Here is a 27,941-nt window from a genome sequence, read left to right as displayed (position 1 = left end):
ATAACTGAGACCTCCCTAGCTCACCCTTTTGCTTTGTTCTACACTCATGCATATTTGTGGCTCAACATGCAAGCGAAGCTTTTAGTGCTTACGCTTTGGTGGCATTAATGAAAGGTATTTCTTGTCAAGTAGTCACTCATGTTAAATAGTAATCATTTCTGGGAATTTTCAAGTACAAAGATGGATTAAGACGTTAAAATACCTAATTCCACGCAGATCATCCCACTTTATACATTCTCACAACGTCGGCCCAAACGATAGCACAACCAAAATCCCGGCCCGCACCGCCCGTACACCCTGGTACAACCGTCCATCTCTTAGGGGAAAATGGGTTGCTGTTGAAACGCTGAAACTTTCCATAGTCGTACATGGACGCAACCTATCAAAAAAATGCGTTTTTCTTTTAGTATCTTTTTGCACCTTCTACGCTAAGCTAGCTTGCTGGTTGGCAAATGACTTTTGTTAGCTGCATGATTTTAGCAACTGGTATGGGCGGATTCTGCATAGTAAAAGCGACCACTGGCTGGCTAATAGAAGCTACTGGGCCCCTCCACGAATTGCATCAACTAAGGGCTGTGCAATTTATCATTGGGTTGTTTTCCCTTTTTACGAACCAAATCGCCCTCAGTATTGAATATCATCACGTTCATATTGGTCAACTACCTGGCACACGCCGGAACAATTATCAGTCGGCGGGCCAAAGCCCTGCTGGCATTGCTGTTTCCCGGAAGTGGGGTTTTCCATGGTATTAATACCATTTTCAATCGTGCCATTTTTGGGATCTCCAGCCTCGAGACTGCGGCACGGGTGAAATCCCTCTGCGCCGTAGTCAGGCATAATACAGTCGCAAAGGACGACATTAAAATATACAACAAGGAGCGCAGGAGGCTGAAAAGCATAACCCCGCAAATGCGTTTTAGGTTAGTAATCGCCTATTCCCCATCGATTACTAGGCAAAATAGGCGACTTTTCTATTCATGGCTTTAAAAACCATCGTCACCTCACCGCAGCAGCGACCACTTCATTACAGAGAGCGTTTCCCAATCTTCCGCTCCTCATGAGGACTTGGCGCCGGGAGAAAGTGCTGTTGGGAACCGGCACACTCGTAGCAATGATGCCCCTCGCCGTCGTGGGTGCCCTTTCCCGCTTCCAAGCGGCCGCCAGCGACTTTTACCAGCAGGCTTTCACCATGCTTTGGCTCGGTTTCGGGATATACTTGGGCCCATGGCTCGCGGATGCTTCCAAGAATTTCGACTTGGGAATCATTGTCGATGGCATTGGGACGGGCTAGCTCTCTTACAATACAGGGCTGTACATTAAAAAGCTGAGCGAGCAGGCCGATGCTTTTGGCTACGTGTACATCTTCTACGTGGTGCCTCCTATTGGTGGAATGGTAGTTGCCATGATGATGATGGCCGAATTTGGCGTTTGCCGTCATATATAGCATGGAGGTCCAAAACTAAGCTGTCAAATATCAGTCTAGTCAAGACCTAAATAGATCTTTTCTTCCCTTGCAAGGTAGGTAGGTGGGTACATGCCACTGTTTCTATGCATTGCATGGTTAATAGATGTACCTATATATCTGTATCAAGCGATTAAACCACGCCATGACTCAAGTAAGATAGTTAGTTTCTTTTTTGTCTTTAAATTTGTGATATCGACTACATTTAAGCACCGACGTAGCCACTGTACACATGTGGTGACTTACAAAAACGCATACACATTAACCTTCGGCTTAAAAACGAGCGAGGCTTCATGGCTGGATATAGGCCTCCGCAACGCAGCTGGCCATCGAGGCAGGATGAGCAGCCTGGCAGGCATGACCGACTCACCAACCCCTTTCTGCCACGAGTCGAGACGGTGTTTACTACGTAATTCTTTTACTCGGCATTGATTATTACATTCGGTTCCTCTATTAGCGTCAAGATTGCCCACTTGCGAACCGGGGCACTGCCGTGTGAGCGGCCCGTTTGTAGATCAATTATTTTCGTAGTAAAAACTTGCAAATATTACCAGTTTGCTCCACCATAAGGCTCAAGCATGGAAGGGAATTCGTATAAGAGGGAAAGCCACATCCATCTTATGCATTATCCTGTTTTAGTTTTGTTTTCTCTTTCTATACCATCAAAACACAACCATTTAAAATACTTCTTTTCTATCCATTTAGACTAAAGCTTACCTTTCGTTTTTTTCCCGTTCGAGAATCTCGCAACAATATCCCCGATAACGAGCAAAAAACGTCAATATGAAGTTTTCGACGGCCCTTTTTACCGCTATCGCCTTTACCGGCGTTAACGGCCTCTGGGACCTCCCAGAAAGACTTGCGACCCACCAACAGCTCGTGGAATATTTCTTACATTTTAATGGATGTTTGCATTATTGTGTCGGATATTACGAGGTGACTCTTAAACAAACGGACCGTGAGGGTAATGCAACCCGGTGCAGGAGAACCTGCACTTTGTTATTCTATCCTGGAGAGAATGCGTGAATAGTTCAAGTGCCGACCCTTTGCGTTCATGTCTTTTTTTTGGTTTCTTGGCTGGATGGGGGATATGATCCTTTCATCTCAAATCCTTGACACTGTCCGTCGCTCGAGAAAAAGGGAGGGAGTTGTTGTCTTTGTCAAATATCTTCTGGTTTCATTTTCTCTCTTATAAGTCTCCTTTTGGTGAGAGATTTTTTGTTATTCTGGTTAGCTCATAGAATTGATTTTCTCGCTTATTGAATATCCCAGGTCTTGAGCATGTACCTCCTCCGTCCGTCCGTCCCCCTAGAAAAAAAAATCTTGTTTTAGGTCTGGTACACCTAGCATGACGCTGACCTTTTTTGGAGCATGACACTCTGAGCAGCCCCAGCCTCAGTTCGTGGTAACGGGCATAAGTACTTCTCATACTAACCGTTAACTAGGCGAGACGGGGGCTTTTGCAAATCCACTTGACATAGACCCACAACTTGACAATTTCTATGAATACATTTCTCAAAGATACAAAGACATATACCGACCTCAATAAGCGGGAGGATCTTGCTGGCCTTTGCTAACCTTTTATTTCCTTGATGTTCTGCCCGAGGGGACTAAAGCTCAACTGATGAAGCTAAGAGGCAGTTTTGGACTCCCAAGTAGTGGAATCGGTGTTCATTTCAATTATCGTTTTAGGGCTGATGATAGCTCTTCAAGAGACTCGCTTAACCGACGGCTCCAGGGCCAAGTTGCCAAAGTCTGACTATTTTTATCATAAGTTATAGTAGCTGCATGCCCGTCCAACTTGAGCTGCTTGAGCCTAGGGAGAATCCCGAGGGGTAGAGCAGAGACCCGGGCAAAATTCGTACAATATTTCTATAATGATTTTTCAGCTCTTGCCCGCAGAATACTCCATGAATCCCGTAGCCGAGTTTTGCCGCCTCTGAAAGCCCCAAGATTCCCAGATCAGGGAGCCGAGTGAGAGCGTTCAGCATGCCCCTGCGGGAACATCAAAAATCCCTCAACACATCAGCACATTGTATATATGCGACTATCAAATGGGCCCAAGTTCGAAAAAAAATTTCTTTGAGAACAACGGTCTTTGGGCGGATAGCTCTCGCCGGCAAGCTGTTTTTAGTAGCCGATGAGTTGTAGGTCTGGAGTAGAACCATCCCAGTGACAAGCTCACAAGCAGCGGCATTAATCTGATGATTTCTGCAGAGTGTGGACCTGTTGTTTAGTCACGGCGATAAGCATTACGTAGGAGGAATAATGGGATGGCGGTTCGGGGCCTGCCGTGAACTGTTGACGCTGGCGCTGTAGGATTTGGTCTTCTCTGTGGAATCCATCGCGAATGTTTCTATTTCCAGGATGATCCCTTGCCAATTATGCTTGATGCTAAAACGAATAAATCCGCGAATCGGGTGATTATAGAAAGCCAGGTTCACAAGCAAACAAAGTTGAGTAAGTCATGGACCTAAAAGCCACAGAATATAATACAATTATGCGACTTGGCCAAAACTCTTAAGAAAAAGGGTATGGAACCTTCAAACACAAGCCTTATTTATATATCTTTTACTTTTCAAAACTTGGATAGAAACCAAACGAAGAAAGCAAGCATAAATAAATCATAACAAAATCCAAAAGCAACATGCAGTGGATTATACCAGAATTATACTGAAGGGATACCTTTTACTTGGGTCGACACTGGGGACAACAGTGGGTGAAAGGAAAGAACACAGGGGCCAGAGGACTTTTAGAATGAACCCGATCATCGACGACTCCTCCCGGAACCCTTTCTGCGGTCCTCCTCCTCGGCGCTCTCTTGAGAATCACCAGCCTCCAACTGGTCACCTCTATCCTTGTCCGAATCATATGTATTTCCGCTAGACTTCGCTGCTCCTCGCATTCCAGACCTTCTATCGGCGCCCTTGCTCCCCCGTGGTTGTGGTCCCCTTGATCCAGTCCGCGAAGCCTCAGTCGTCGCCGATTGTTGCCGCTGCTGTCCGCCCTCCTTACGCATTCGAGGACGCGATGAAGAGAAAGATCTCCGCCGGCGGTCATAATCAGAGTCATCGTCGCTGTTGTAATCTTGCATATTGCGGTGCTGATCACGCCGATTCCCATATTCTCGCCGGTGATCCCGTCTTCTGTTGTTTGCTTCGCGCCCTTTGCCGTAATCGTCATCGCGCTGCCCAAGCTCACTATCCCGCTCTCCCTGGTTTCCGTACCTGCGGCGACTTGCTCTGTATTGCCCTCTACCGCCTCCTCTTCCCAAACCAGAAATGTCTTCCCCGTCGCTGTAGTCATCATCATCATTTCTGCGATAGCCTCTGGTCTCCCTACTACCGCCGCCACCAGCACCGCTGCCAAGATGTTCATTTCCTACGTTGTGATCATCCCATGGACGGGGCTTCGCCGCAGCGGGAGGGCCACCTCGAGACAGGTAGGAATTCGGGTACTCGGCGGCAGGCCTCTCCATCTTTTCATAGGCCATCTGGTCGTCCGTGCTCCTGTACATATTCTGTCTCATACGCTCGAACTCAGCCGTAGCACGCTCAACCCTCTTGAAGTGCTTTTTGCCTATGAAGGGAGAACCTAAAAGATCGTCACGTCCTCCGCTGTGTTCGTCGTCGTCGTTGTCGTCGTCGTCGTCCTTATTTGAGCGGCTATTTCGAGAGACTCTTCGGTCCTTGACACTCACTTGGTTCTTAACGCCGCTGCTAGCTTCACCCGTGGGCATATGTTGCTGCTCATAGCGAGCCAGTGACGCGGCTATCTGGAACGCATTGCGAATCTGCCGCCCGTTCCACCGAGCGCTCTCGTCTCTTAGAAAATGCTCCTTCGCGAATGCCAGGATCTCGTCCTCTCGGACCACCATTTCGCCCTGGACTTGTCCGTAGTTGCCATCGGCGCTGGAGGAGCCGCACCTGGCTAGATTGGCTTTGGCCCGTTCCTTTTCGATCTTCTTAAGCCTGTCTATGTTTATCTTGAAGAGGCTGCGAGTGTCCTTGAGATCAAGGGCCGGGTAGTGCAGACTCAAGTGCACCCGGGACTTGACTGCTTCGTCCATGACTCCGACTCTGACATGGATAAGAGACATAAGCTGGCAGTTACATTCCAAGGCTGATCGGGGCTTTATGCTTACCGATTCGTGGTTAGGAAAAGTATACCGGGATAATATTCCAGGGTGCGAAGGAAAACTGACATTCCGCATTAGGCCACCAATATCGCATGCCAACCCGCCACTTCTCGGATCTGGATTCGACTTACCGCTGACAATTGCGTTCCGCATGATGCTGTCATCTCCCCTCTCCCGCTGGGACAAAAATATATCGGCCTCATCGAGGAGCAGTATACCTGGGACAAAGAGCTTTTAGCTTTCTTGGCCTTGTTCTATAGGCCTCACCTGCAAGGGCGTACTAACATTCCCACAAGTCTGCTAGGCGGAAGATCTCTTTGAGACTTTTCTCGACCGCATCGGGCGTGGTACCAAGCTCGCCGCATGTGATTAAGAAAAGTGGTTTTCTGCAGTACATTGCGACAGCTTCGGCCGTTGCCGTTTTGCCAACACCTGGAGCCCCATGAAGCAGGATTATGAGGCCCTGACCTTTACCTCTGATAAAATCCTGTCCCGGAAGGCCGACGGTACTTCCATCCTGTCCACTTGAGATTGCTCGCCGTCGCATGTCTTTGACTAACTCTTTCAGCCTGAAATGCTCATTGACGACCGAGAGTATCATGCTCTTGTAATTGTCGTCTATCCGAAGGAGTCTAAAGGGATCTTCTTTCTCAGACGGCCAGGGGATCTCGCGAACATATCTCATGTCTGCCATAAAAAACTTGCGATGCCTCAAGGCGTACGCCATGACCTGTTGAGGAAGCAGCACCAGGTCGTCATCAGTGAAGGTCTGGCTCTTCGCCATGGTCGTGTAGCTCTTGTGGGTCCGGATGAAGGGGTCCTTTGCCACCATTGCATTCCACAGGTCTGCGTCTACGCCTTCGTTCATTACAAAGACTTCACCTGTTTTCCCGACAATCTTGGGATCATCTCCTGCGGCCCAGTATAGTATCTCAAATTTATCGTAGATATCTGTGGTCGTGGTGTCGTATTTGATGTCAAAGGCACGGGGTCCGGGCGGCCACCTTCCATTTAGGTTGCTTGCAGGAGCTTCCTGTGTCTCGATGATCATGTCACTGGTATCATTTATTATTAGTGAGAAGAAAATAGGACGGTTTCTTTGCTCTGTGGAGGGCTGACAAATCTCACCTTTCAAGGTATTCCGAATCGCGAAACCAATGGGGCCTGCTTCCGGAGGTCCATCCATCGTAAGCCATGGCTTTGCTCCCGGATGCAGCGTTGGAGATGAGTCGGCGGAACAACTCGCCCCTATCGCGCAAATCTTTGAGTAGAGTTTCTTCGCTTTTGAGAAAGCGTATAGGGAATATTGGGAGTTTATGGATATCTTTCTCCCCATGGAAATGCTTGATCTGAGCCGACATCCCCAGCGGGGCGTATTTTGGCCCATCGAAAACGAGGCGGTAACCTCGCAATCGAAACTCTTCGCTTATTTGAGACCGATGCTGACGAACCCCATCAATGTCTCGAATTCTCCAGGCTCGATCTGGCAGCTGAATCCAGCAGAGACGTAGAACAGAATAACCCTCACCCGGCACAGAGTCGTCCTCCAACGCCGCCTCCGTCAGGGGTTTCAAATTCTCCCGGGGCTGCCGTAATAAATCGTCGTCATCATTATCAATATCATCATCATCATCATCTTGAGACTGTTTTGCTTTGCCATTGTCCTTTTGCTGGCCAGACAACTTGTTATGCTTGAGACAGACCAACTCTCCATAACGGAACAACGACCACAGATCGTCGAATCGGATCTTCATTGGCTTCTGGTGACTCGCCTGCTCAAATCTCTGGTAATATGGCATCAATTCCTTTTCAACAAACTCAACATAGCACCTGACCTGCTCGCTGGCCTTTTTGGTTCGCATGGAGGCGACAAGAGCTCTTCGCTGTGTTGCCGACAGGTCTTCGCCAACATCGCCAAGTGCTTCATCATTGAGATCTTCGGGCTGATTTGAGGCGTCGCTACCATTACTCAGCTCCGCTTCAAGATCTGCCAACAGAGCCTTCATGCTTTTCTGATGGTGGGTAAAGAAGGCAAAGGGGTGCCCGAAAGTCATGGGTAAAAGCATCGACCATGAAGTGTTCCCGCTTATCTTTGCAAGATGTGCTAGTACGATGCTGGAGTTGATGCGGATCCGAGCAAACGACAGCTCGCTCGTTTTTGTCTTGGTTTTGAACTTTAGTGGCGGAAGTAGAAGCCTCGACATGTCATCCTTTTTCATTTCTTTGGTCATGCGTCTATGCTCCTCTGTATTGATCATCTTCTCGAGGTCGTCGGTCTGGAGCAACACCTCGACTGTGTCCACGACAAAGTCGGATGGCTCACCAGTGCATCGAAAGCGGTTCTTAAACTTCTTCCAGTCACAAAAACTGACGATGGGTTTAGCATCCAGGTTGAATTTACCCTCTTCGGTGTGCTTTTTGTCATCGTCTGCCTCAGTGTTCGACCAGGCACTTGTACCGTCCATATCTCCATCCTTCCTAGTATTGGGGTTTACCTCCTCTTTCAGAAAGGTAGTCATGACAGGATCTGTCATAGCTTCATAAGGCGTTCGTGATATGGGACGCACTGGGACGGGAGGCACTGAGATAGGAGTCGCTAGGGTGGCCATAGGTAGGTAAGGTAGGTACCTAGGTATCTTGGGGTAGGTACGTTAATTATTCGTAGAAAGCTGGATACAGTATTTCAGTTTCACTCAACCGGGATATTTATGATGAATGGAACACTGTCAAGAAGAGAAAATGGACAGACAGGAGAGCGAGGGGTCGATGACTTGACACCACAAATATCCAAATTATTATCCAAGAACCGTACACAGGTCTTGCCTTATATAAGGTACCTACCTGGGTACAGCTGGAACCTTAGTTTCGCACCAGGGCAGGTACGTTGAGGTAAATTGTGCCTATCAACTACCTTTACGGAACGCGCCTTCCCATTCTGTACGCTGACGCAGCGATCAGTGCATATGGCATCTGTAACTTTGGCAGGCTCGTTTAGCCTCCTCATTGCTGGCTGCGGTAGTGAGTCCAGGGTATCGGCATCATGTCCATCCATCCCATGACACCGTATGCTCAAAGCTCAGTCTCTAATTAAGGTACCTCACCTATTCAGGTAGGTACCCAAGGTAGGTAGATATCCACGTACCTAATGCAGGTTTCCGGATATGTTGAGGCATTGGTTCTGGGCGCGCTGGACTTGCAGACGATATTTGTTGTTGGTCTCTTGCCACGACATAGCATGGCCAAAAGCCTCCCCCGCCATCCATCCTTTATGCAAAGTGCTGGAATGGTACGAGAGATAATCGTCGGGTCACACTTAAATGGGTTTCATTTGCTCCTTTTGCTCGCCTGAGCCTTGGCGTTTCAATCGACGCAAAGCTCCGGTCCGCAGCATCGGCATCCTCCGCATCCTCCATCACCAACAGGATAACAGACGCTTTTTATAGGTCCCTCGAAATGCATGCACTTGCCCGTAAGCATTTAGCCGTACGTTCAACCGAAGAACCTCTACTTTCTTTCATCCCTATCCTCCCCAAATCTACATGCCAGACCAGTACTGTGCTTTTTTTTCAATTGCGCCTTGTTTCAATTGTCCCTTGTGACACAATCTTCTTCCTGCTTGACTGAGCATCTTCCTGTCCCTCAAACTCCTGCAAGTCTTTTGCCACCCTCCCCATCTCACGCAACCGCACTGAGATAATTTTGATTGGACACACTTGGAGTTTTCATTTGACATCTAACTGTTGAGCATACTAGCACTGTAGAATGTCCCTCAAATGATCCTCCATTTGCTTCCTGTTGACCCTCCCTATTACCCTTGACTTCATACTTCTGTCTGTCAACATGGAGCTGGAGCACGAAAAGCCACAATCTCTGAGACAAATCTTGGATGACGACGAAGAAAGGAGGCTCTTCAAATACTACATGACTGTTGACACAACCGTATTCCCTCACGAACTGCCAAAGTCTGATCTGGTATACGACACACAGCGCTCGGAATACAACAGTGCTCTTAGGAACAACAGCAGGCAAGTCTACATTCAACACTTCCTCCCCAGGTTACAAACCACTTAGGATGTCATGGTCATGCATCGCCTCTGACAGACGTTCATCACTTATCAGGGCACTCAACGACGTCATTGGCTCGTATCTGAGGGAAAATCCCCATGGTCTAAACCCCGGCACATGCACATGGACAGATGTTGCGGACGAGTTGGAAAAGTCCGAGGCCGAGTACAAGAGAAACAACAAGTTTCTGCACCGGCATGGTGCTGGGATAGTGCGAAATCTTGTCCCAGCCCTGGACTGCATCCCAAGTGATAATGGAATCGCCTCTATAAAAGGGGGCTTGATGATTATATTCAACGTGAGCAGACAATCTAGACTAGAGTGTACTGCAAATTACTTTGCTAACTATTCTCTAATACATGTGTATAGGCCGTTAAGAGGAGATCCGAGGCCTGTGAGAAAATCATGGAATGCTTTTCGTCTGTCACGCAATGGCTTGTGAAAGCACATCGTCTCCAGAGTCTACACAAGCGAGATGATGACCTCACGAACAAGGTTCGAGATTTTTACTGCAAGCTGTTCGAATGTCTCACCTCGCTCATCTCCATACTTTTGCGACGGGACAAGAACAATGCCAAGTCATCAGGTGCGTCTCAGTCCTTAAGTGTTTGCAAGATCCCATATGTAACAGCTAACATGAGATTTAATCGCAAAACCGGGTAGCAGAATCGCCATCAAGATGGTCGGATAAAATGTCCAAGGGGAAGTCATTCGTCGACAGAGCACTCAAGGACATATTTGGAGACGCAGTAAGGGAGGTCGAGGACATTCTGGCGCCAGTCAAATCTGCACTGCGCTCGCTCAAAGATTACAGCAGATTTCTAGACAGCGCGGGCATCCAAACAGCTAATCGAAGCATTTCGGACGCGGGCCGAGAGATAAAGCAGACAAGATCTGGGGTCGCGGGTTTGAATTGCAAGTTCGATCAGCTCCGAGAGGAAATGGAGCGCAGACACTGCGAGACCGAGAACCTAGTCAGAGGACGCTTGGATGATCGCGATAGCATTCTGCAGGAGATTTGGAACCGGGTCCATGACATGTTTGCCGATGCGCTACGTTCAACTCTTATTGCTGGTGAGCTGTTTGACGTCTTGTTTCGCAGTTGAGAAACGATAGGAACCAGTATTATTGACATATTTCCATCATCGTAGATTCACAGCCCCGTTTCTCAAGACGTCATCGGATAATGGACCGCCGGGTCCCTCGACGAAGAGAGTTTTGGAATCTCGACGTCAATCAGCTTCTGAACGTCATCGCATCTGATGAAGGACATGAGGCAGCCGTTTTTGAAAGGGACAACATGGTCCGGAAGCAGTCTTTATTTAAGCCAAAAGCCATGAGTCGCGCCAATCAGCTGTTTGAGAGACACGAGTTCGGGGACTGGATGACCTCGACAGAGTCGGGGTTTCTCATGGTGGAAGGCCACTGCCTCCAAGAGTCTCAGGGTGTGGTCTCTCCATTGACCATCTTCACCGCCTCTCTCGCTCACATATTTGGACTCGGGGCGGTCAGCTCTGACGAAGAGCTCCCTAAAGAGGCTATTCCTTTGTTCTTTGCTTGCGGTCATCACTCTTCGACTAAAGACGAACTTTCGGGCCCTCAGGGGATCATCCGAAGCTTGATAATCCAGCTCTTGGTCTCCAATACTCGATGGAGTGCCGGTGCAGTGGATGACAGCCGGACCCCTGACCTTGGCTGGCTACAAGAGCGCAGAAGTATTTGGCCCGACATCTGCAAGCAGAGATCAGGCCGTGTCGACGCTTCGCGCAGCATGGAGAACCACAACAGCAATCCCACAAGAGACCCGGACCGTCAGGACAAGAACAGGCTGGGGCAAGGTGAGCTACAAGCACTGCTAGATATTTTCAAGGAGCTGGTGGACCAAATCCCCCAAGCCTTAACCCTCTACTGCATCATAGATGGTATCTCCTATTACGAGAACCCCTGGCCGGAGGACCTACTCTTGCTGGTAACCACAATGGCGGAAATGTGCGACGACCAGCGAAGCGGTCTCAGCGGGCCACGCATCAAGATTTTACTGACCAGTCCGAGTCGCTTCCATTGGCTGCATAAGTTTGCGGAGCAGGAGAAGGCCCTCGAGGTGATGCTAGTCAGTCTGGCCTCGGGATACTATGGGCGAGGAGGCTCCCACATGTTTGGTGGAAACATGGTCAGGCGAATGGAGTACATGCGGACCCCTCGGCGCCTACCATTACGCACATTCGAATCCGGTGATTCTCAAGCCCGTGGCTATGGGTTGAAGAAAGAGCAGGACCGGTACTATGGCAAGCACAGTGGGGATAGTTGTAGCGAGAGAGACGGTCGGCGCAGGGCAAGGTCTCAAGATAGGGGGGCCCTTTCAGTTGCGGGTACGCGACAGCAGTGTGTAAGCTACAAAGCCAAGTAATGTATTAGCGTCTTTGTGGGACGAGAAGTGAGGTTTCCGGGGCTTTTGGCAGCCATTAGTGTGTGGACTTACGAATCCGTATAGCCCGTGAAAATTGTTCGACGGCTGCACGTTTGGCGGATCCCGCTACACTAAAAGGATTCACAACACTTGCAGCCCTTGACTGAATAACATCACATATCGTGACTACAGTACTCACATGGCCGCCAAACTTTCTACGTTGTACTACAAACCCCTGACTGTTGACATATTTTATCAATTAGCCACTGGCGATCAGTCAAAGCGCTACGAAGTTGGTTGGTGTCAAAGTAAAAATTCCTGGAAAGCCCGCGATAACTGTCACCGGGTGTCAGGCGATGGCTTGTCACTTTCGGCTTGGGCGCGGAAACTATTTCTCTTCCGCAGTTAAACTCGTTGTCTCTAATGCGTGGCTGGCCGGTCTGAGAGGGGTTTTGCGTTTACTCGCGGCCAGCCAAGAGAAATATAATTGCATTAATTCATAGACAAGAGATTCACCTTGACTTTCCCCCAGTGTTGACCTTTGAAAGTGGCAAGAGTTGGGATGTTTCTTCATCTCCATGTTTACCTTGAAAAAGAAGCTTTTTCGAAGATACTCCAAGGAAATAGCGAGAAGGTCGGTCCCGCCGGTCTATTGCATGCTTTAGTCTAGTCGTTCCCGCTTCAAGAAAAATATAATAATACCTCCACTACCCCTGCACCCCAACCAGTGGGAGGCGCAAGGCAGTCGAATAAACACGCAGCAATCATCTTCAAAGACAAATCGGGTCAAAGGCCTGCCCTGACTAGCTCAGTCGTCCTCCCACCGCCGCTTGGAGCCTGCACTGAGGCTGGATCTCGCACTGGATCCAACGCCGGCGCCAGATCTCGACAAGGGATGGTAGGAACCGCCGCCGACAGCCCTGCCTTTTTCCTTGTCGTCCTCACGCACGACGCTCTCTCTCATCAGCCGGATGACCTGCTCCAGTTTTCCAAACCATGTCTTGTTCACGCGCCGTTTCGCCCTGATTTCCCTCTTGACGTCTTCCAACTCGTCGATGTCTTGTTGACAGTGAGCATTGGATTAGCAGGTATGATTCAGAAACCGTACATGATATTTGATACAGGCCAATGATAACTCACATTGCGTCTGATCCGGAATCAACTCCAGCACCTCCACCACAAACCCAGAAGTGGCCCGCCCGCCGACGAGCCTGGCGTACAGATTCCTATCCTCGGCGGCAGCGCCGCCATGCTTGTCCTCGTCTTGCTCAAACACGACCTTGCGGAGTATGTAGACCAGGGCTCGCGCCGCGTCGCCCCTCTCCCACTCCTGGGCCCCTTCGCCTCGGAGGAGCTCGCTCTTGACCTGCCCCACCGCGCCCAGGACGTGCCTGGCCGCCCACGCGACGTCACAGGTGCCCTCGAGGTCCGCACCCATCGCGACCCGCTGTCTCGCCGCATCCCGGTCCGACAGCGACTCGGAGTAGCGGTCCAGCTCGTGCAGGATGCGGTCGACGCGAGCCTGCAGGCGCGCGTAGGGGTTGCGTGCCCGCTCGCGCGGGGAGAGCAGGTTGAGAAAGATGGAAAAGACTTCGTTGTTGCGCTCGAGAAGCGCCCGCACGGTTTCGCGTAGGTTGCGCTTTTCGCCGGCAGTGTGCGATGTTCCAAATTTCTGCTGCCGCCTGTTGTTCTTGCTGCTATTGCTTTGCTCCTCGTCGTCAGTCTCGTCGAAGGCCAACAGTATCTGGTTGACTTCATCGACCCTGACCCAAGGCGGGGCGCGATATGCCTCGGAACTCCCGACGGCCGAGTGTAAGCCGTCGGTCAGCAGGTTGAGACGGTAGTCGGCAATTCTCTGGAAGAGATCTCCAAGCGCAGGGATAGAGCCATCAGCCTCGACCTTGAGAGGCTCTGCCTGGTCATGTCCGTATAGGGTGAGCTTTGCGATGGCGTCATATAGCCATAGTAGATGCTGGCAAGGCTTGCGGTTTTTGCAGATACACTGCGGCCCCGGCCACTTGCTGTCTGGAGTGCCGATACGAATGGATAGCGGAGTGAACTCTCTAAGTTGAAAGGCATAAAACTGATGGCCTCCATCAACGCCTGTAAAGTGGAGGCTGACTGGCGGTGTCTCATGCCAACGCAACTCGCTAAAGAGCTCCCTAATATGCCCTTGTGCATCACGGTCCTGACCCAATTGGTCATCCACGGCGAAGCTATGGCTGGCGCCCTGGCTTGAGTCTTGAGTTGGCAGCCGGCTGATGTCGTAGAGCAGGCCGGTGAAAGGGGAGCGAACTATCTGATCTGGATCTTCGCCCTCAAAGTCACTGTCCGAATCGCTAGTATCAGAGTACTCACCTGCCAGTGCCCCAGCCTCAGCAAGGCGACGTATAGCCTGTGCTCTTGTGGTGGGAGCCATGCCGTAGAGGTTGAGATGTCTCAGACCTGTTGTTGGAGGGTTGGACATGAAAGAAGCAACGCGATAATATAAGTTGGAGGCAGGTTGATACCACCCAGACGATGAATTGGTGTGGTCAGGCTGTGCGTGTGGCAAGATCTTTATATCCAAGAAGTCGAAAGATTGACATAGGCAGACAACCTAGTTCATTGCGTAGGTATATACCCCAAGTAGAAGACTAGCATCAAGTTGCAGGCCCAGATGCAGACCAGCCAAATATGGAAACCGGGATAAGAACTCTATAACGTGGCCAGGCTGAGTAGAATGGGTCGTACTTAATGAGAAGTTGGATGCGGCAGTGCTGCTGCTTGACGAACCATACCCCATCCGCGATGCTGCTGGCAAGAAGCTCTTCTTGCGCTCACCTTGGAGGTGGAGATTGATATCAGGTCCACCACAGACCCGTCCCACGAGAGTAAAAGAGGACATGATAGGAAGACGTGAAAGTTGAGGGGTAGTTGCAGTCTGTGAGGGAGAGAAAGCCATGGTCATTTGGAGTGCAATGTGACGTTCGTTAGACGAACAACCCAATACTGAGCATGCCTAATGTCACCATATGACAGACAACCTAGCTAGTGAGGTACTTTTGGGTGCTTGCCACAGCCAACATCAACTTTGTTCAGTGACTAAAGAAAAGACAGGCCTTGTACTAGGAATACTCCCGGGGTGCTTTTTGTGGAAGTGGATTGTATCCAAGATAGGGTGCTTTGATGCACAGATTAGGAAACAAATTGAGAAATAACGTTGCTTTGGCTTTCTTGGCACTAGGCACGACTTATACTTTGCTATGGAGGGAGGGGTATAGGTGGAAATGCAGTGAAGGACGATTTTGTTCCGGGGCAATCTCATGAAAAGTCGAGGTACTTTTCATTGATCAAGCGCGGCCGTATGCAGTATGCATCCCAGTACCGAATGATTGTTCGTGAAGAGCAGGGTTATCATTCGAGGCAACGCAGACCTTCAGGAATAAGAGCCAACAAATTGTTGGCCACAATCAGCCAAAAACGCTTGACCGGCGCATCATCGATGGTGGCAGTATATAAGAATCCCACAAGGCTTATTTTTCTTGCTGGGATACAATGCAAGTCGGGAAAAAAAATCAGTCGTAAAATAGACCAGTCGGTCAGAGCCGGTCGCTTTGAATCTCCCTTACTGTCGGATAATTCAATGGCAGAGGAGTTGTTTGTCCGCGATGGTTGCGCCTGTTTGAGAGTTGGAAATGGAGGTCAATTTTGCCCGATGGTGTGGGTCGCCACCCCAAAATTACTGCATCCCTGGCATCTCATCATTGGTCAAAAAGTGCCAAAGGGAAGCACGACCGACCCGTTGGCAGGCTTTCAAGGCTGATTGAGTGACTTCCAAACCCAAACTCGCAGTTAGCATTATGCGCACTCCCCCAAAGGTCTGGCAGTCGGGCCATACACATCAAACGGTATAATAAAGAAGATGATGATGAAGAAGAAATGGTCTTGAACGTCTGACACACTCACAATCGAGGCTTAGACTTCTGCCTCGCCTGAGCGCATATGAAGTTTGGTCTATAAAAGCCTGGCGTGTTCCCCCTCCCTCCGCCTGGCCGCATTTCTGGCCGCATCGCTACCACCGAACCCAACCCACTCGACTCTAGGCGCAGCAACCCTTTCCAGAAGCCCGACGAACGTTTCTTTGAGTTTTTAACTTCCCTGCTTCGTCTTTTTTTTTCGTTAAAAACACTATCAGTGACTATTTCCTTCTTTTGAAAAAGAAAAGAGACAATGTCCTTGTTGCCTGGGAACCATCTAGCCGGAACACAGCAGGGATGGTCGCACATCGTTGGGGGTTTCCTACTTTGATCTCTTTCAATGATCAAACTATCACCACAAACCCGCGCGTGTCGTGCAACCCACCCTTTTTCTACATACTAAACTCGGGGTGATAGTCAATCACAGGTCCCGACTTGGGCCATTTTTTGTTGTTGGTCCTCAGTAGGTATAGAATTCGCTGACCTTTTGTTCGCACCAAGCCACCACTAAAACCTCCATCATTCCAGCCAGCCCTATGTTTTTTTTTTTTTTTTTTTTTTTTTTTATAAACGGTGGTGGTCGTTCAAGGTGGTCAATATAGTTCAGAGCAAGAGCCAACTGACTGGCCCTTATATGAGAACTGGCTAAACTGGTGTTGGTTGAACATCAAGCACACATCGTTCACTCGTCTCATTCCCTGGGTATATCTACTCCGGAACAAAATGACAGTATCGTATTCGCCCGAAACCTCTACTCCCAATCCAATTCCAGCCGTGTCACTCATCACGGCCACGGTTCGCGGCACTGTAATCGTCAACTTTTCCTCAAAAAGACTTTCTGACCACCGGACAGTCCGGATCGTGATAATAGACCGTTTGTTGCTGCCTGCCGACTGCATAGTCCCGCACAAATGATGCGTATTACTTTCAATGAGGCCTCCGAAATCATGAAGAAAAAAAAGAAGAAAAAAACACTACAGTGGGTTATCGGGTCAGTACTCACTCTATTTTACTTTTTGAGTTGCAGCCTTGTTGTGCAGAGTAAATTGCAGCCTAGCCTAGTCCCCTAGTGCCTGTTGGCAATTGACATGAAGGGTGGTAGTGGGGTGGGGTAAATTGAGACGGTGAATCAGCCGAAAACACAAATGTAAAAACTCACCTTGTGGTCAACCGCGTCGAGGAACAAATGATCTCATTCGAGTCCCGACAGCGCGGACCCGGCAGTGAATTTCCGACGAGTTGATTTGGTTTCCATGACGTGGAACAATATAACTCCGACTGGTAAGTTTTTCTCATCCATACCTAGTTGGTGAGGGTTTTCCAAGGGCTCGCTTGGGACAGTGGTCGGTTTTCCCACGTTCCTTCTATTCTGCTCCTCCTACTCGTTAGCCTGCCGATATAATCCACCCCAAGCCCCTTGTTTCTTTGGCGACCCTGCAATGGGTGCTGCCTGATCTGGTATTTTTTTCAATCGCTAAACCACACGGCCACTGGATCTGTCGACGCACATATTATTCGGTGAACAGGGTGCAGCAACCTAGGTCTATAAATTGTTCGATCAAGGGTTTCGGGGGGGCTGGTGATGACCCCACTTTTAAACATTACAGTTCTAGACAACCCAACATCTGGTTTAAAAAGCACCAATAATAGGCCGCGGAAATTATACATTAAACAGGACTATAAAAGCTCAACTTCCAGAAACTTACCGAAATAGAAACAGGTTCTTATACTAGAAAAGAAGTAACTTCGGGCCATACAGATGAGTATATCTCGGAGTATGAGACGGTCTTGGCCAAGAAAGCTGTTATATGAATGACGTTTGTCACTTGATATCCAGCGGTGTGAAACTCCAGCCAACTTGAAGCAGTTGACCAATGCATTCCCATGGGGACAACAATAGAGGGCACCGGCTAGCTTTTCTACACAGCTCGCTGAATACCAGGAAAACCGGTGCAAGTTACAGGTATACCAAATACCCATTAGATCTAAAAGCAAGAGTTTACCATCACCGTCTCCAAGAATTATTTTCCCAAATGTAAGAAGAAAAAAAATTAGTATTCACAGGCAAACAAGACCAGCTCTAAAACTACATATAAATGACATAGTAACAACAAACAAGATATGGCTTTTCTACCCTGGTTTTGACTAGCTGGAACTCCAGCAGAGTCTGCCGCAGCCATTTCCGCCTCTTCGAATCCCTATTCAAGACCCTGCGAGGGCTTCCAGTCCGAGGGGTTCCAGTCTTTACTGACTTTAGCCCCCGGATGTCCTTCCATGAGCGCCCAATACTCGCGAGCGCTCAGAGTGGATACTAAGACACCATAGTCCCGAGGCATCGTCCAACGTAATATGGTTGCCGTGCAGTCATATGTAGTTCGAAGCTCAAACAAGTACGTGCTTCCCCCAGGTACAGGGACAAAAAAGGTCTTAGTGGTTTCCCGACCCATCTTGAAATATGCCAAATGTTGCGAGACTCCGGCCTTCAAAACCTTGACTTCGCAGGGGCCGATAATCCGTGGTATGGGCTTCACAAGACGCGTCACGTCACTGGCGACGACGGTGCTCGGTACAAAGGCCAAAGCAACAGCGGCAGTGGTGAGGAGATCGGAAAATTGCATGGTTGTATAATCCGTTCAAGATTGGCGAGTGGTTATAATGTTGTGAAGAGTTTTTGCGAACGACTTTGTTCTGGAAAGAAAAGGGGGGATATTAGGAAATTCAACCAAATTGTAGGAAGGATAACGGAGGAAATTAACTGTGTTGGTATATTAACGCTCTTCAAAAAGCTAAGTATAGACTTCGAACTAAGAGATACCAGGATGGACTGTTACCAAATATAACCCACAATCTCATGCATTTGTTCTAATTCTTTATTTTGTTTAATTCCGATAAATCACCATATCATAAATGACTAAAACATAACCCAACTTTCGAAATGTTTAATTTTACATATACTCCAGCGGTCATGCCCGAAGGTATTGATTAATTACCCGGCCCGGCAGTACTCTCTCTCTCCAACTCGTACTCCCGCCCCCGAAATCCAAACTTACCACCAAGGGCCAAATTCAGAATATCTATATTGCCGTAACAAAGCATTTAAAACGCTTCATTAAGGAAAGCTGTAGTTTTTTTTCTTCCTTTTTTCCCCCCTTTGCTTCACAGGGGACAGGGGAGAGGTAGGCTGGTTGCAGCTTTCTTGCTCTGGTTCGATCACAAATACAGATCCTATCGACTTATATTATCCAATGAGTTCTGAACACGTTGCTCTGGACGACCTGCAGCTGATATGGGCAGCTGTGATACACATTCTGGAGGGAAAAGGAATATGGCACCTAATGTATTCGCCCAGAAGTTTTCTCCTTTTTTTTTTCTTTCCCTAAAGCCTACCATTGATTTCACCATATGCGCCTAGGTCCTGCATATATATGTATGTACCTACCTTGTGCTGTAGCCGGGATACCTGGTAGCAGATATTTCCCAGGATGAGCTTTTCTTTTATTTCCTTTTTACAGTCCCTTTGTTTTCACAAAATCCTTCGCTATGCAACCAATCCATACGTGGGTGCTGCTGGTTGCGAACCTGAACCTTACCTACCCTACCATGGTAAGGTAGGTAGCTGTTTAGTCAAACGCCTTCTTCTGCTGGGCCAGCTGTTGGAACTTTCCAGCCGTCCCGGCAGCTCCAGGTGCATCAAGTAGTAGTACGATGCAGTATTTTTAGATTTTGGTTCGATTTTAAATGACTAGAACTAGTTCATACGCCATATATACAGACATGCGGCCTCTTTCAAGCAACCGGCAAGGCTTGTATGCCAACGCAGTAAAATAGGACTACTTGATATTAAAAGTTCCCCCTGAAAGTCGACAGAGGTGAATTAATATCGATACAATGCAGCTAGGAAACAATTGGCTCAACAAGACCATGGATACAAAATGAAATGGCAGACAATTCATGACACGACAGTAGTTTGAACGGTTTTAATTGATGCGATAGTTGATTCTCATCTGCATCCCCAAGCCTTTGAACTCAAAAAGAGAAGCCAAGCGTCAGGAGGGCCTGAATATAACCTTAATCAAAATGAAAAATAAGACAACCCAAAAACTCCGTAGAAATACCGACTCCCACTTTCCCCTTCCAAGAACGCCCATAGACGACTTCCACAAAACCGTGGAAACGGAAGTAAAGAACAGCCAAAGAGATAACATATTATCCATGACTCTGTGGAATACACAAACAAGGTTATGGTTGGCGGAACACCGAAAGTCTAGTTTATGACTTGCCATCTCCACACCATTGTTGTGAATGACAGCTTAAAGGTTTCTTGTTTGAAAGTCCAAACATGACGAGAGATTAGAGATAAAACATAAAGAGAAACGCCAGCTGTATGCAATGGATGGCTGAACGCAGTGGTATACACAAGACAATAGTAAGCAAAACAAGAATAAGAGAAGAAAAAAGAGTGGTCGTAAATCTCGTCACGTCGTTTCCACAAGAAAACATCGTATAAAGACTTCTCTCTCTACCCGGTCGAGGGCATGGAAAGAGAGCAGGGAAGAATGAAAAGCTGACATTTGGCATTTACAGCCCTGAAGCCTTTCGCACAGCTCCCGCGTGAGCGCTGGCTACCCTGCCGCTCGTCTTCCTGATGCCCGTCGGCTCCTTGCCCACCGTGGTTGAGGCAGCCGCCCTCCTCGTGCTTCCAGAGCGCTCGACACCACGAACCTTGGCGAGAACACCGCTCGCACTGGAACGTGCGCCCTCTTCCTTGACTGACTTTGTTCTTCCTACAGAAGAACCAATGTTCTCAATGTCGTTGGAAGCGTCGTTGTCGACATATGTGGAAGAGGAAGAGTAAACGTGGTGTGTCGTTGTGGTGGTGGTGGTGTGACTGGCGCTGCGCTGTTTCTTCTCGTTGGGGCTGGCTCGCGTCGAGGTCCTGGCCATACGCATGTGCCACTCCTCATCGCTCTCGTTGGTGCTGCGGTGCACCGAGATGGTCTCCGAAGTGTGTTGCTGTTCCTCGCCCTTGGTGCCTACGTCGTTGCGAGAGTACGGGTGGTGACGCCCGCTAGGGTTCCTTCCTGTCTTTCGTGGCTGACCAGGTGTGGGGGCGGGCAGGTAGTCCTCCTGAACACCGACTGTGTTGCTCTCCGTGTCCATCTCGCCGAGCGGTGTGCGCGACTTGCTGGGTGGCGTGCTGGCCTGCGTGGCGCTGGTGCGACCCAGACTAGCCTTCTGCATGGCACGGATTGGAGTGCTCGGGACGCCCGTGTTGGCTGTATTTTGAGCCGCGGCAGCAAGCTCCTTGCGCAGCTTACGAGCTACGCGCTCCTCAACCCACCACTCACGGAACACTCCCTGGTTCAGGTGAAGCCAGTGCTGCTGCGGGCCGACGACCATACCTGGGCGCATGAAGCGCATGTAGCTGATGACCTCGTCGGCCGTGAAGCCATGGCGGTAGATGAGATAGGCGCCGATCAGGCAGCCAGTGCGGCCGAGACCGGCTTTGCAGTGCACTGCGATACCGCGCTTACGTATCGTAATGGTCTCGTGGGCCAAGCGGATGAACTTTCGCACAAGCGACAGGGGTGGGCATGTACCATCCTCGAAGATCATGTCCAAGTGGCGGATGCCGAGGGACTCGAAATACGATGGAGAGTACAGCTGGGAGTTGAGGCGCACGACGAGGCCAATGTTCTTCTCGGAGAAGTGACAAAGAACATTCTTGAAGGGATCGGGCAGGTCGGGATGCTTGTTGACGTCTGCGATGGTCTTGGGGAGGAGCTTGTATGCGTCTCCCATGGCTTCAGTTACCCTGTCGACGGGGTAGTGCATTGGCGACGCGAAGGCCAGGAAGTGAGGAGTAATCCAGTTGAAGTCGCCGTTCTCAACACGCTCGTACTTTTCGTACTCGCCCAAGTCGAAGGAGTCGAGCATCACACAGCCCTCTTCCTTGGCCTTCCATACACCATAAACGACATCTTGTACCGTGATTCCATAGTCGGCTGTGCTGTAACCGGCGTCACGGAATGGCATCAACGGAGGGTCGACCTGTGCGATGGGCGCAAGGGCCAGGTGCGGTGGCCAAGACTGAATCAGCACCATGTAACATGCCAGTACGCAAGCGGCATTGGCGCGGCCTGTGGAAAAAAAAGAAAAACAAAAGGTTAGCGCATGTGTCAAACTTGTGAGTACATCCTTTAAAAGCTTCGACATACTCCTCGGGTCAGCTCTGCTCCAGAAGACTACTGGTCGGTCCTTGTTCTCTTTGGCGCCAAGGATATCATGGAATTCGAGCGCAAAGCGGTAAAGGTGACCAATGTGCAATGGGCCAAAGTCATGGTGGAAGGCATTGTAGAGAAGCGAATCGTCGATCGAGAAGTAGTATGGCTGTTTGCGAGCGGCGACTGGGGTCGGCTGCTCGACTGCAGCTCTCGAACGCTTGGTGGGCGAACGGGTGGGCGGCTCCGGGTAGGGAAAGAGGGTGTCGGCCTCGGGAGGGTTTACGTATGATGCGAGATATAAGCGGTCTGGGATGAATGCCGTTAGCGTTACTGGATATTTGTATGTAAAGAGAAGCGAATACGGGACCAAGAAGGCGGGAGGCTGGCTCTCCAGGGGAGGGACTTTATCGCCGATCATCTCCATGGCATCGCCGGTGGTTTTGGACGAGATCCACAGGAGAAGTGGCCAAGTGAGCTCCGCCGAACACGTCGCAAGCAAGCAGTTCGGCAGACGGTGATTGTTCGCGATTTGGAACAATGGCTGCGCAGAGCCATGGGTTGGACTTACTCTCAATGTACTCAATGACTTGGCCCATGTTGGAGCTCTTGGATACCGAAGGCGCCATCTCAGCGCCACGAGCCCAGAAAATGCCAGGAAGGAAGGAACAGATGCAATACCAAAAGGCGCAGGTAAAATGCTGGAGATGATGACGAATGATGTTGCTGCTTTTTGTAGAATGAGGTACTGCTACGAGAGCGCGCGACCGTTATAAAGGAGACGGTGTGGGTTTGAGGTGGCGATTCGAATGATAAACAAAACAAAACAATGAGCGGCGCTTTTCTTTTCGACTCTTTTTGTTTATGCTCAAGACGCAATGCAATGATGATGAATGCTAGCGCGCATACGGAATGACCTTCAAATGATGCAAATGCAACAACTTTCAATCCTTTCCAGAGGAAGCCGACACGCCAACGAGGTTTAGGGAGGGAGGAAGAGGGAAAGAAAGGAGGGATGGTCGGAGAGGTTGACGATGTCAAGTTATGTGAAGACGGTCGGGGATCAACAACAACAACATCGGAGCTCCAATAGCAGCCACAAAAAGGTTCTGGACCTTGTATTGCGTATCGTCACGACCCCTGCCTTTGTTGTTGTGTGTTAAATGTGGGTCTATTGTTGTCTACAAACATAACAAGCCGGGATGTGACCAATCATGGACGTTGCCCCAGTTTACACCTGGGCAGGTAGTGTCCCTCTTGGGCAAGCCGAGTTGGCCCGGCAACGCCTGGGTGAAATTGAGTGAGCGAGGGCTTTACCGAGATCCTGCGAGCTTTGGCCACTTTGGAGACCTGGAGACCAGGGGTGGGAAGTTCTCCACTATAGCCTGTAGTGCAGGACAGTTCGTGCTGGAATTCACCACCACACAGAGAAAAGCACTGAGGTCACCTATCCAATACCAAGAACAAAGACCCCTTTTTGGGGTGGCGGGAAGTCAATTCATCCCACCAAGGCGAAAAAAAAAAGCAGCCTCCAGTGTCAGTTTTTGGCCCAGTCTGTGCCAGAGCAACGGAGAAATAACGCACGTTCTGTACAAGGCCGACGCTTACATGAAGTCATAGCTTTCAGATCTATTTTGTCTATTTGTTTTGATTCAATTCAGGCTGTGCCAAACAATCGCCGTAAACGAGCGACCATGTCCGAGTTTCCTTGCACCCTGTGAGTCCTTTTTTTTTATGTTGTTGTTTTTGTGTTTTGTTTTGTTTCTCGTACCTCTGGTTCGGGTTTTTGGATATCGAGTTCAATTCTGTTCACCTCATCACAACCCACTTTTTGAATTTCAAAACAAGCGCACGTGAGCACCTCGCGAAAGAAGCATCATCCATCCCTGCTAACGCCAAATACCCCCCCTTGGCACGAATGCACCCTCCAGCACCATCGACGTGCCGTTCCCTACGGCCAGGCTAGCCAAAGTGGCACTTGGCTCGCTCAGTGTCGACAAGGAGCTTTCGCCATCCGTGCAACGGGAGTTCTCCACAGTCTCTGCTTCCTCGGGTTCGTCCGAGGAGACGGTTCTGCGCACTGAGTACAGCGCTACAACGAACCGTATGCTCCGCGTCGCCGTCAACTCTTTTATGGATAGCCTGAGCCTTGTAATCGAGGTTATGGAGCAGCTTGATGCCGATGTGTTGGAGGCTCAAACCAAGGCTCCATGAAGGAGGGAATTAAGGGGTTCAATTTTGGTCATTGGGTCATTTGGAGGTTTGCTTTTAAAAAATTTCCGGGTCCAACGAAAGAAAAGAAAAAAAAAACAAGAGTGCAGGAGGATGCCCGAGGCATCCAACGTGTTTATTGTGCGGACAGTGCTATTAAGCGATCGCCTCGGGACGGGACGGAATCGACGTTGCGTTGACTTGTCTGGAGCGATCGCATGTGCCGCTCAATCGGACTTCAGCAAGCCTCTTCCCCTCGATAGGCAGTGCCACCAAACTCCAAGGGCTCCCAAAGAGAAGCAACCTGCGACAGCGCCGAGTAGGTTGTGGGGATGAGGGTCGGCACGGCAAGGGGTCACAAGTGTGGACATGCTTAGCAAAAAAAGATGGTTCTTTAGGTATATTGGGGTTAGCATTCAGAAATCCGATTATCCCCCATTGCCGGCTCAATTATACGGATCCCACGGTGTCTTCCTTTTGATTCGCCCTGAAATTTACATCAAAAATCTCTTGAAATAGGTCTCGACGTCCTCCCAACTCTCGCCGTCAAGCCTCCCAACAAACCCAACATACTGATCAGGCCTACAAACCACCACGCACCCAACCTCCCTATCGACCCCGTAGTTGGCATACGCATCCCCGTACGGGTCGTGGTAGTTTTGGTCGTCGACGTAGATGCTGTCATAGTCCCACCCCTTTTTCTCGTCGAACGGGTGCAGCACAGCAGGGAAGTCCCGCAGCAGCTCCGTCTCGACCCGCCTCGCCGAGTGGCACGTCAGCACGTCGACGTGGCGGTACAGATACGGTTCGAGGAAGGCAGAAGACGCCAGGCGGTCGCAGAAACCCTCGAGCCGGGCCTTTTGCGCCGGCGAGTGCACGTTGCCCGCAAACACCACCAGCCTGAAACGGCCGTCGCTCTTCAGCCGCTCCTGCAGGTGCCACGACCGGCCGTCGGCCTGGTTCAGCACCCGGAACGATGGGAACCTCATGCCCAGCCGTACCCCGGTCGCCAGGTCCTGTCTGGCCGCGCCGGGCCCCTTCTTGGCGACGAGCATGCTGTCGGCGTAGTCGACCGACAGGCCCGACGCGAACAGGTTCCCCTTTTCAAACACGGCCTGGAACTCGGCCATGCTGACCCCCTCGGCGTCCAGGACGTCCTTGGCCGGCCGGCCCGAGAATAGCCGCGAGAACTTGTGGTCGAACTCGATGAGCTCCTCGGCGACGCGGCGGCGCTCGGCGTGATACGTCCGTAATATCTCGGGCCGCGCCAACCCCTTGGCCACCAGCGCCAGCTTCCACCCCAGGTTGTACGAGTCCTGCATGGAGACGTTCATGCCCTGGCCGGCCTTGGGTGAGTGGGTGTGGACGGCGTCGCCGGCCAGGAAGACGCGGTCTCGGTAGTCGAAATCGCCGCCCAGCCGCTGGCCGATCTGGTACGCCGTCCACCATGAGCAGTGCTTGTAGGTGAGCGTGTAGGGCTTGATGATGTTTTGCGCCGCGCGGAGGATGGTCGCGGGGGTGATCTTTGTCCGGTCCGCCCGCCCATTGGCGTCGGGCTTGATCTCGTTGAGCTGGATGTACAGCCGCACCAGCTTGTTCTCGCGCGGTATCACCATCATCGAACCGGCGTCGGCGCTGTGGACCGCGCAGCGCATGCGGATGTCGGGAAAGTCGGTGATGGGGATTATGTCTGGGGTGGGGTGTTAGTGATGTGTGCAATTTTGAATGCGCAGGACCGCGAGGGATCATATAAAAGGGGAAAACACAAAAGAGAACAAGACTCACCCAACACGCCCCATATGAAATCCGTAGGCTCTCCATACAGCTCATACCCCAGCTGCCTCCTAGTCCAACTATGAGCCCCATCACACCCGACCACATACCTAGCACGCACCACCTCCCTCCCGGACTTGCGGTCTCTCGCCCTTGCAATCAAGTCATCCGTGTCGTCCTCGGCCAGGTTACTCCGAAACAAGCCATCCGCAGGTAGTCCATCTCCCTGTTGCTGCGCCGGAGTGGCCTCTTCATCCGACAAGTACCGCAACGTGACGGCCACGGGGTGCGAGTTGGCCGAGTGGTCGTCGCAGGCGTCGTCGTCGATCACCAGCGACTCGGGGAGCACGCCACGCTCGACCCTCAGCCGGTCCCCCGAGTGCTTGCGTATGTGGTCGAGGAACCAGCGCTCGACGCGGCCCTGGTGCACTACGATCTGTTTGAAGCGCGATTGGCCCGGGGTGGTGTCGGGGATGCGCGCCGAGCGTTGTATTCGACCGGTCGAGTCTGGGTTCTGTTTGTGTGGGGTTATTCAAGATGCAACCAACAGATACAAGACTTGTGTAGATATGGAACCAATGAGTGATGGAGCTGGCCAGTGCAGCACTTTTTATAAGGGGCTTAACAATAAGTCGACTTACCCACATACAAATCTAATGATATAAACGGATCAGTAAGCTTACAAGCCCAGAAGAGAAGAAAATACAGCATCAAAACAAAACATGAAAATCACAATACCTCGAGCATATGATTAGCCTCCTTCCACGCGCGATCCGCAAAGCCGAAGCTGTCAAAGATCTCGAGGCTGCGTAGCTGCAACCCGTCTGCCTGCCCGGCGTATATCTTGGTGCCGCGCTTGTCGATGATGCGGGCATCGATACCACACCTGGCCATCCACGCCGCCATCATGAGGCTGTTTTACGGGTCTCATGTTTAGATACATAAGTGGATAAATTTCTTTTGTCCCTGATCTTGTCGTTCTTTTCATTGTCCTTGGAGCGTTAACTCACCCTGCTGGCCCGGCCCCAATGATCAACCTGCGGCGCATAGCGTGTTAGCAACTCCGTCTTTGACAACACTGGATCAAAACCAGCAAAAGGTTCCAACGCCATCCCCCGTGACATTAACAGGGTATCGGGCGAAACGAATGGTGCTGCTAGACTTACACATCGCACTTTGATTCTGTAATCTCGACGCTTCCCATCCTGTCGTTTGGTATACTGCTGTAAAAACTGGACTGCCTAAAAGGGGAATAATTGCAAACATAGAGCAAGAGAAAAGTAAAAGTCCAAGATTCTTCCAGGTATACCGGCGGGTAAGCTGAAGGAAAGAAGACCCCTGGAACAAACCCGAGCTAACTTGTATAGCTCAACTGGAAGCAGCCTAGAGTAGTGCCAGGCTGTGTTCTAGATCTAGAGAATTATAGCGCCCAGAGAAAAACAAGTGACTGTTGTTTGCAAGGAATACTATTTCTGTTTTGTCTAATAGTCTCGTTAACAACAGTAATACCGGCTTGGCGATTCGAAGCACTATATTAAGGTTCGTACTCACCATGGACTGGTACTTTGCTGGGTCGTTTTTGGAAGTATCATAACAACTATCAACCTTTCATGGGTCTCGGGTACCCACCGACTATATTAGGGTTTCATACTACACAAGAGCCCCTACGTAAGTCCTTCTTGCTTAGGCAGACGAGAGACAAAAA

At 50.2% G+C, this 27,941-nt stretch overlaps 8 protein-coding genes across 8 annotated transcripts; 3 read left to right on the top strand and 5 right to left on the bottom strand.

The window, feature by feature from the left end:
* Positions 1–1,057: 1,057 nt before the first annotated feature.
* Positions 1,058–1,291, top strand: PgNI_02929 (uncharacterized protein; the record flags this gene model as incomplete). The annotated part of the gene is made up of 1 exon (XM_031122986.1): positions 1,058–1,291. The coding sequence occupies one exon, from the start codon at positions 1,058–1,060 to the stop codon at positions 1,289–1,291; it is 234 nt and encodes a 77-aa protein (XP_030983716.1).
* A 2,938-nt stretch (positions 1,292–4,229) lies between these two features.
* Positions 4,230–8,209, bottom strand: PgNI_02928 (uncharacterized protein; the record flags this gene model as incomplete). Its single annotated transcript, XM_031122985.1, has 5 exons — positions 4,230–5,541; positions 5,607–5,661; positions 5,732–5,818; positions 5,886–6,655; positions 6,729–8,209. The coding sequence occupies 5 exons, from the start codon at positions 8,207–8,209 to the stop codon at positions 4,230–4,232; spliced, it is 3,705 nt and encodes a 1,234-aa protein (XP_030983715.1).
* A 1,231-nt stretch (positions 8,210–9,440) lies between these two features.
* Positions 9,441–12,245, top strand: PgNI_02927 (uncharacterized protein; the record flags this gene model as incomplete). Its single annotated transcript, XM_031122984.1, has 5 exons — positions 9,441–9,603; positions 9,656–9,963; positions 10,035–10,251; positions 10,332–10,739; positions 10,817–12,245. The coding sequence occupies 5 exons, from the start codon at positions 9,441–9,443 to the stop codon at positions 12,070–12,072; spliced, it is 2,352 nt and encodes a 783-aa protein (XP_030983712.1). The 3' UTR covers positions 12,073–12,245.
* A 367-nt stretch (positions 12,246–12,612) lies between these two features.
* PgNI_02926 (uncharacterized protein) lies at positions 12,613–15,206 on the bottom strand. The gene is made up of 2 exons (XM_031122983.1): positions 13,213–15,206; positions 12,613–13,131 (listed from the first exon to the last, which is right to left on the bottom strand). Exons 1-2 carry the CDS (start codon positions 14,537–14,539, stop codon positions 12,881–12,883), a joined length of 1,578 nt encoding a protein of 525 aa, XP_030983711.1. The 5' UTR covers positions 14,540–15,206; the 3' UTR covers positions 12,613–12,880.
* Positions 15,207–18,229: 3,023 nt separating this feature from the next.
* On the bottom strand, positions 18,230–18,649 carry PgNI_02925 (uncharacterized protein; the record flags this gene model as incomplete). Its single annotated transcript, XM_031122982.1, has 1 exon — positions 18,230–18,649. The coding sequence occupies one exon, from the start codon at positions 18,647–18,649 to the stop codon at positions 18,230–18,232; it is 420 nt and encodes a 139-aa protein (XP_030983714.1).
* A 1,435-nt stretch (positions 18,650–20,084) lies between these two features.
* PgNI_02924 (uncharacterized protein) lies at positions 20,085–23,250 on the bottom strand. Its single transcript, XM_031122981.1, has 3 exons — positions 22,824–23,250; positions 22,250–22,561; positions 20,085–22,171 (listed from the first exon to the last, which is right to left on the bottom strand). Exons 1-3 carry the CDS (start codon positions 22,879–22,881, stop codon positions 20,610–20,612), a joined length of 1,932 nt encoding a protein of 643 aa, XP_030983713.1. The 5' UTR covers positions 22,882–23,250; the 3' UTR covers positions 20,085–20,609.
* Positions 23,251–23,701: 451 nt separating this feature from the next.
* PgNI_02923 (uncharacterized protein) lies at positions 23,702–24,628 on the top strand. The gene is made up of 3 exons (XM_031122980.1): positions 23,702–23,788; positions 23,873–23,969; positions 24,184–24,628. Exons 2-3 carry the CDS (start codon positions 23,947–23,949, stop codon positions 24,464–24,466), a joined length of 306 nt encoding a protein of 101 aa, XP_030983708.1. The 5' UTR covers positions 23,702–23,788; positions 23,873–23,946; the 3' UTR covers positions 24,467–24,628.
* Positions 24,488–27,936, bottom strand: PgNI_02922 (uncharacterized protein). The gene is made up of 7 exons (XM_031122979.1): positions 27,788–27,936; positions 27,403–27,717; positions 27,247–27,273; positions 26,975–27,149; positions 26,878–26,889; positions 26,249–26,750; positions 24,488–26,153 (listed from the first exon to the last, which is right to left on the bottom strand). Exons 2-7 carry the CDS (start codon positions 27,438–27,440, stop codon positions 24,958–24,960), a joined length of 1,950 nt encoding a protein of 649 aa, XP_030983707.1. The 5' UTR covers positions 27,441–27,717; positions 27,788–27,936; the 3' UTR covers positions 24,488–24,957.
* Positions 27,937–27,941: the final 5 nt, after the last annotated feature.

The sequence above is a fragment of the Pyricularia grisea genome, assembly GCF_004355905.1.
Source record: "Pyricularia grisea strain NI907 chromosome Unknown Pyricularia_grisea_NI907_Scaffold_2, whole genome shotgun sequence".
Classification (NCBI taxonomy): Eukaryota; Fungi; Ascomycota; class Sordariomycetes; order Magnaporthales; family Pyriculariaceae; genus Pyricularia; species Pyricularia grisea.
The sequence above is the reverse complement of the archived record's forward strand: the minus strand, read 5'-3'. Positions and strand labels throughout refer to the sequence as shown.

Bases quoted from the DNA above. Each gene is read 5' to 3' on its own strand.
- PgNI_02926 (XM_031122983.1), bottom strand. From the start codon at position 14,539: ATGTCCAACCCTCCAACAACAGGTCTGAGACATCTCAACCTCTACGGC. The intron at 13,132-13,212 runs GTGAGTTATCAT...ACTGTCAACAAG, and splicing joins GATTCCGGATCAGACGCAAT to ACATCGACGAGTTGGAAGAC.
- PgNI_02924 (XM_031122981.1), bottom strand. From the start codon at position 22,881: ATGGCGCCTTCGGTATCCAAGAGCTCCAACATGGGCCAAGTCATTGAG. The intron at 22,562-22,823 runs GTAAGTCCAACC...CATTCATCCCAG, and splicing joins AGTCATTGAGTACATTGAGA to ACCGCTTATATCTCGCATCA. The intron at 22,172-22,249 runs GTATGTCGAAGC...TTTTTTCCACAG, and splicing joins GAGCAGAGCTGACCCGAGGA to GCCGCGCCAATGCCGCTTGC.
- PgNI_02923 (XM_031122980.1), top strand. From the start codon at position 23,947: ATGTCCGAGTTTCCTTGCACCCT. The intron at 23,970-24,183 runs GTGAGTCCTTTT...TGCACCCTCCAG, and splicing joins TCCGAGTTTCCTTGCACCCT to CACCATCGACGTGCCGTTCC.
- PgNI_02922 (XM_031122979.1), bottom strand. From the start codon at position 27,440: ATGGGAAGCGTCGAGATTACAGAATCAAAGTGCGATGT. The intron at 27,150-27,246 runs GTGAGTTAACGC...CCCGTAAAACAG, and splicing joins ATTGGGGCCGGGCCAGCAGG to CCTCATGATGGCGGCGTGGA. The intron at 26,154-26,248 runs GTGAGTCTTGTT...ACCCCACCCCAG, and splicing joins TTTCATATGGGGCGTGTTGG to ACATAATCCCCATCACCGAC.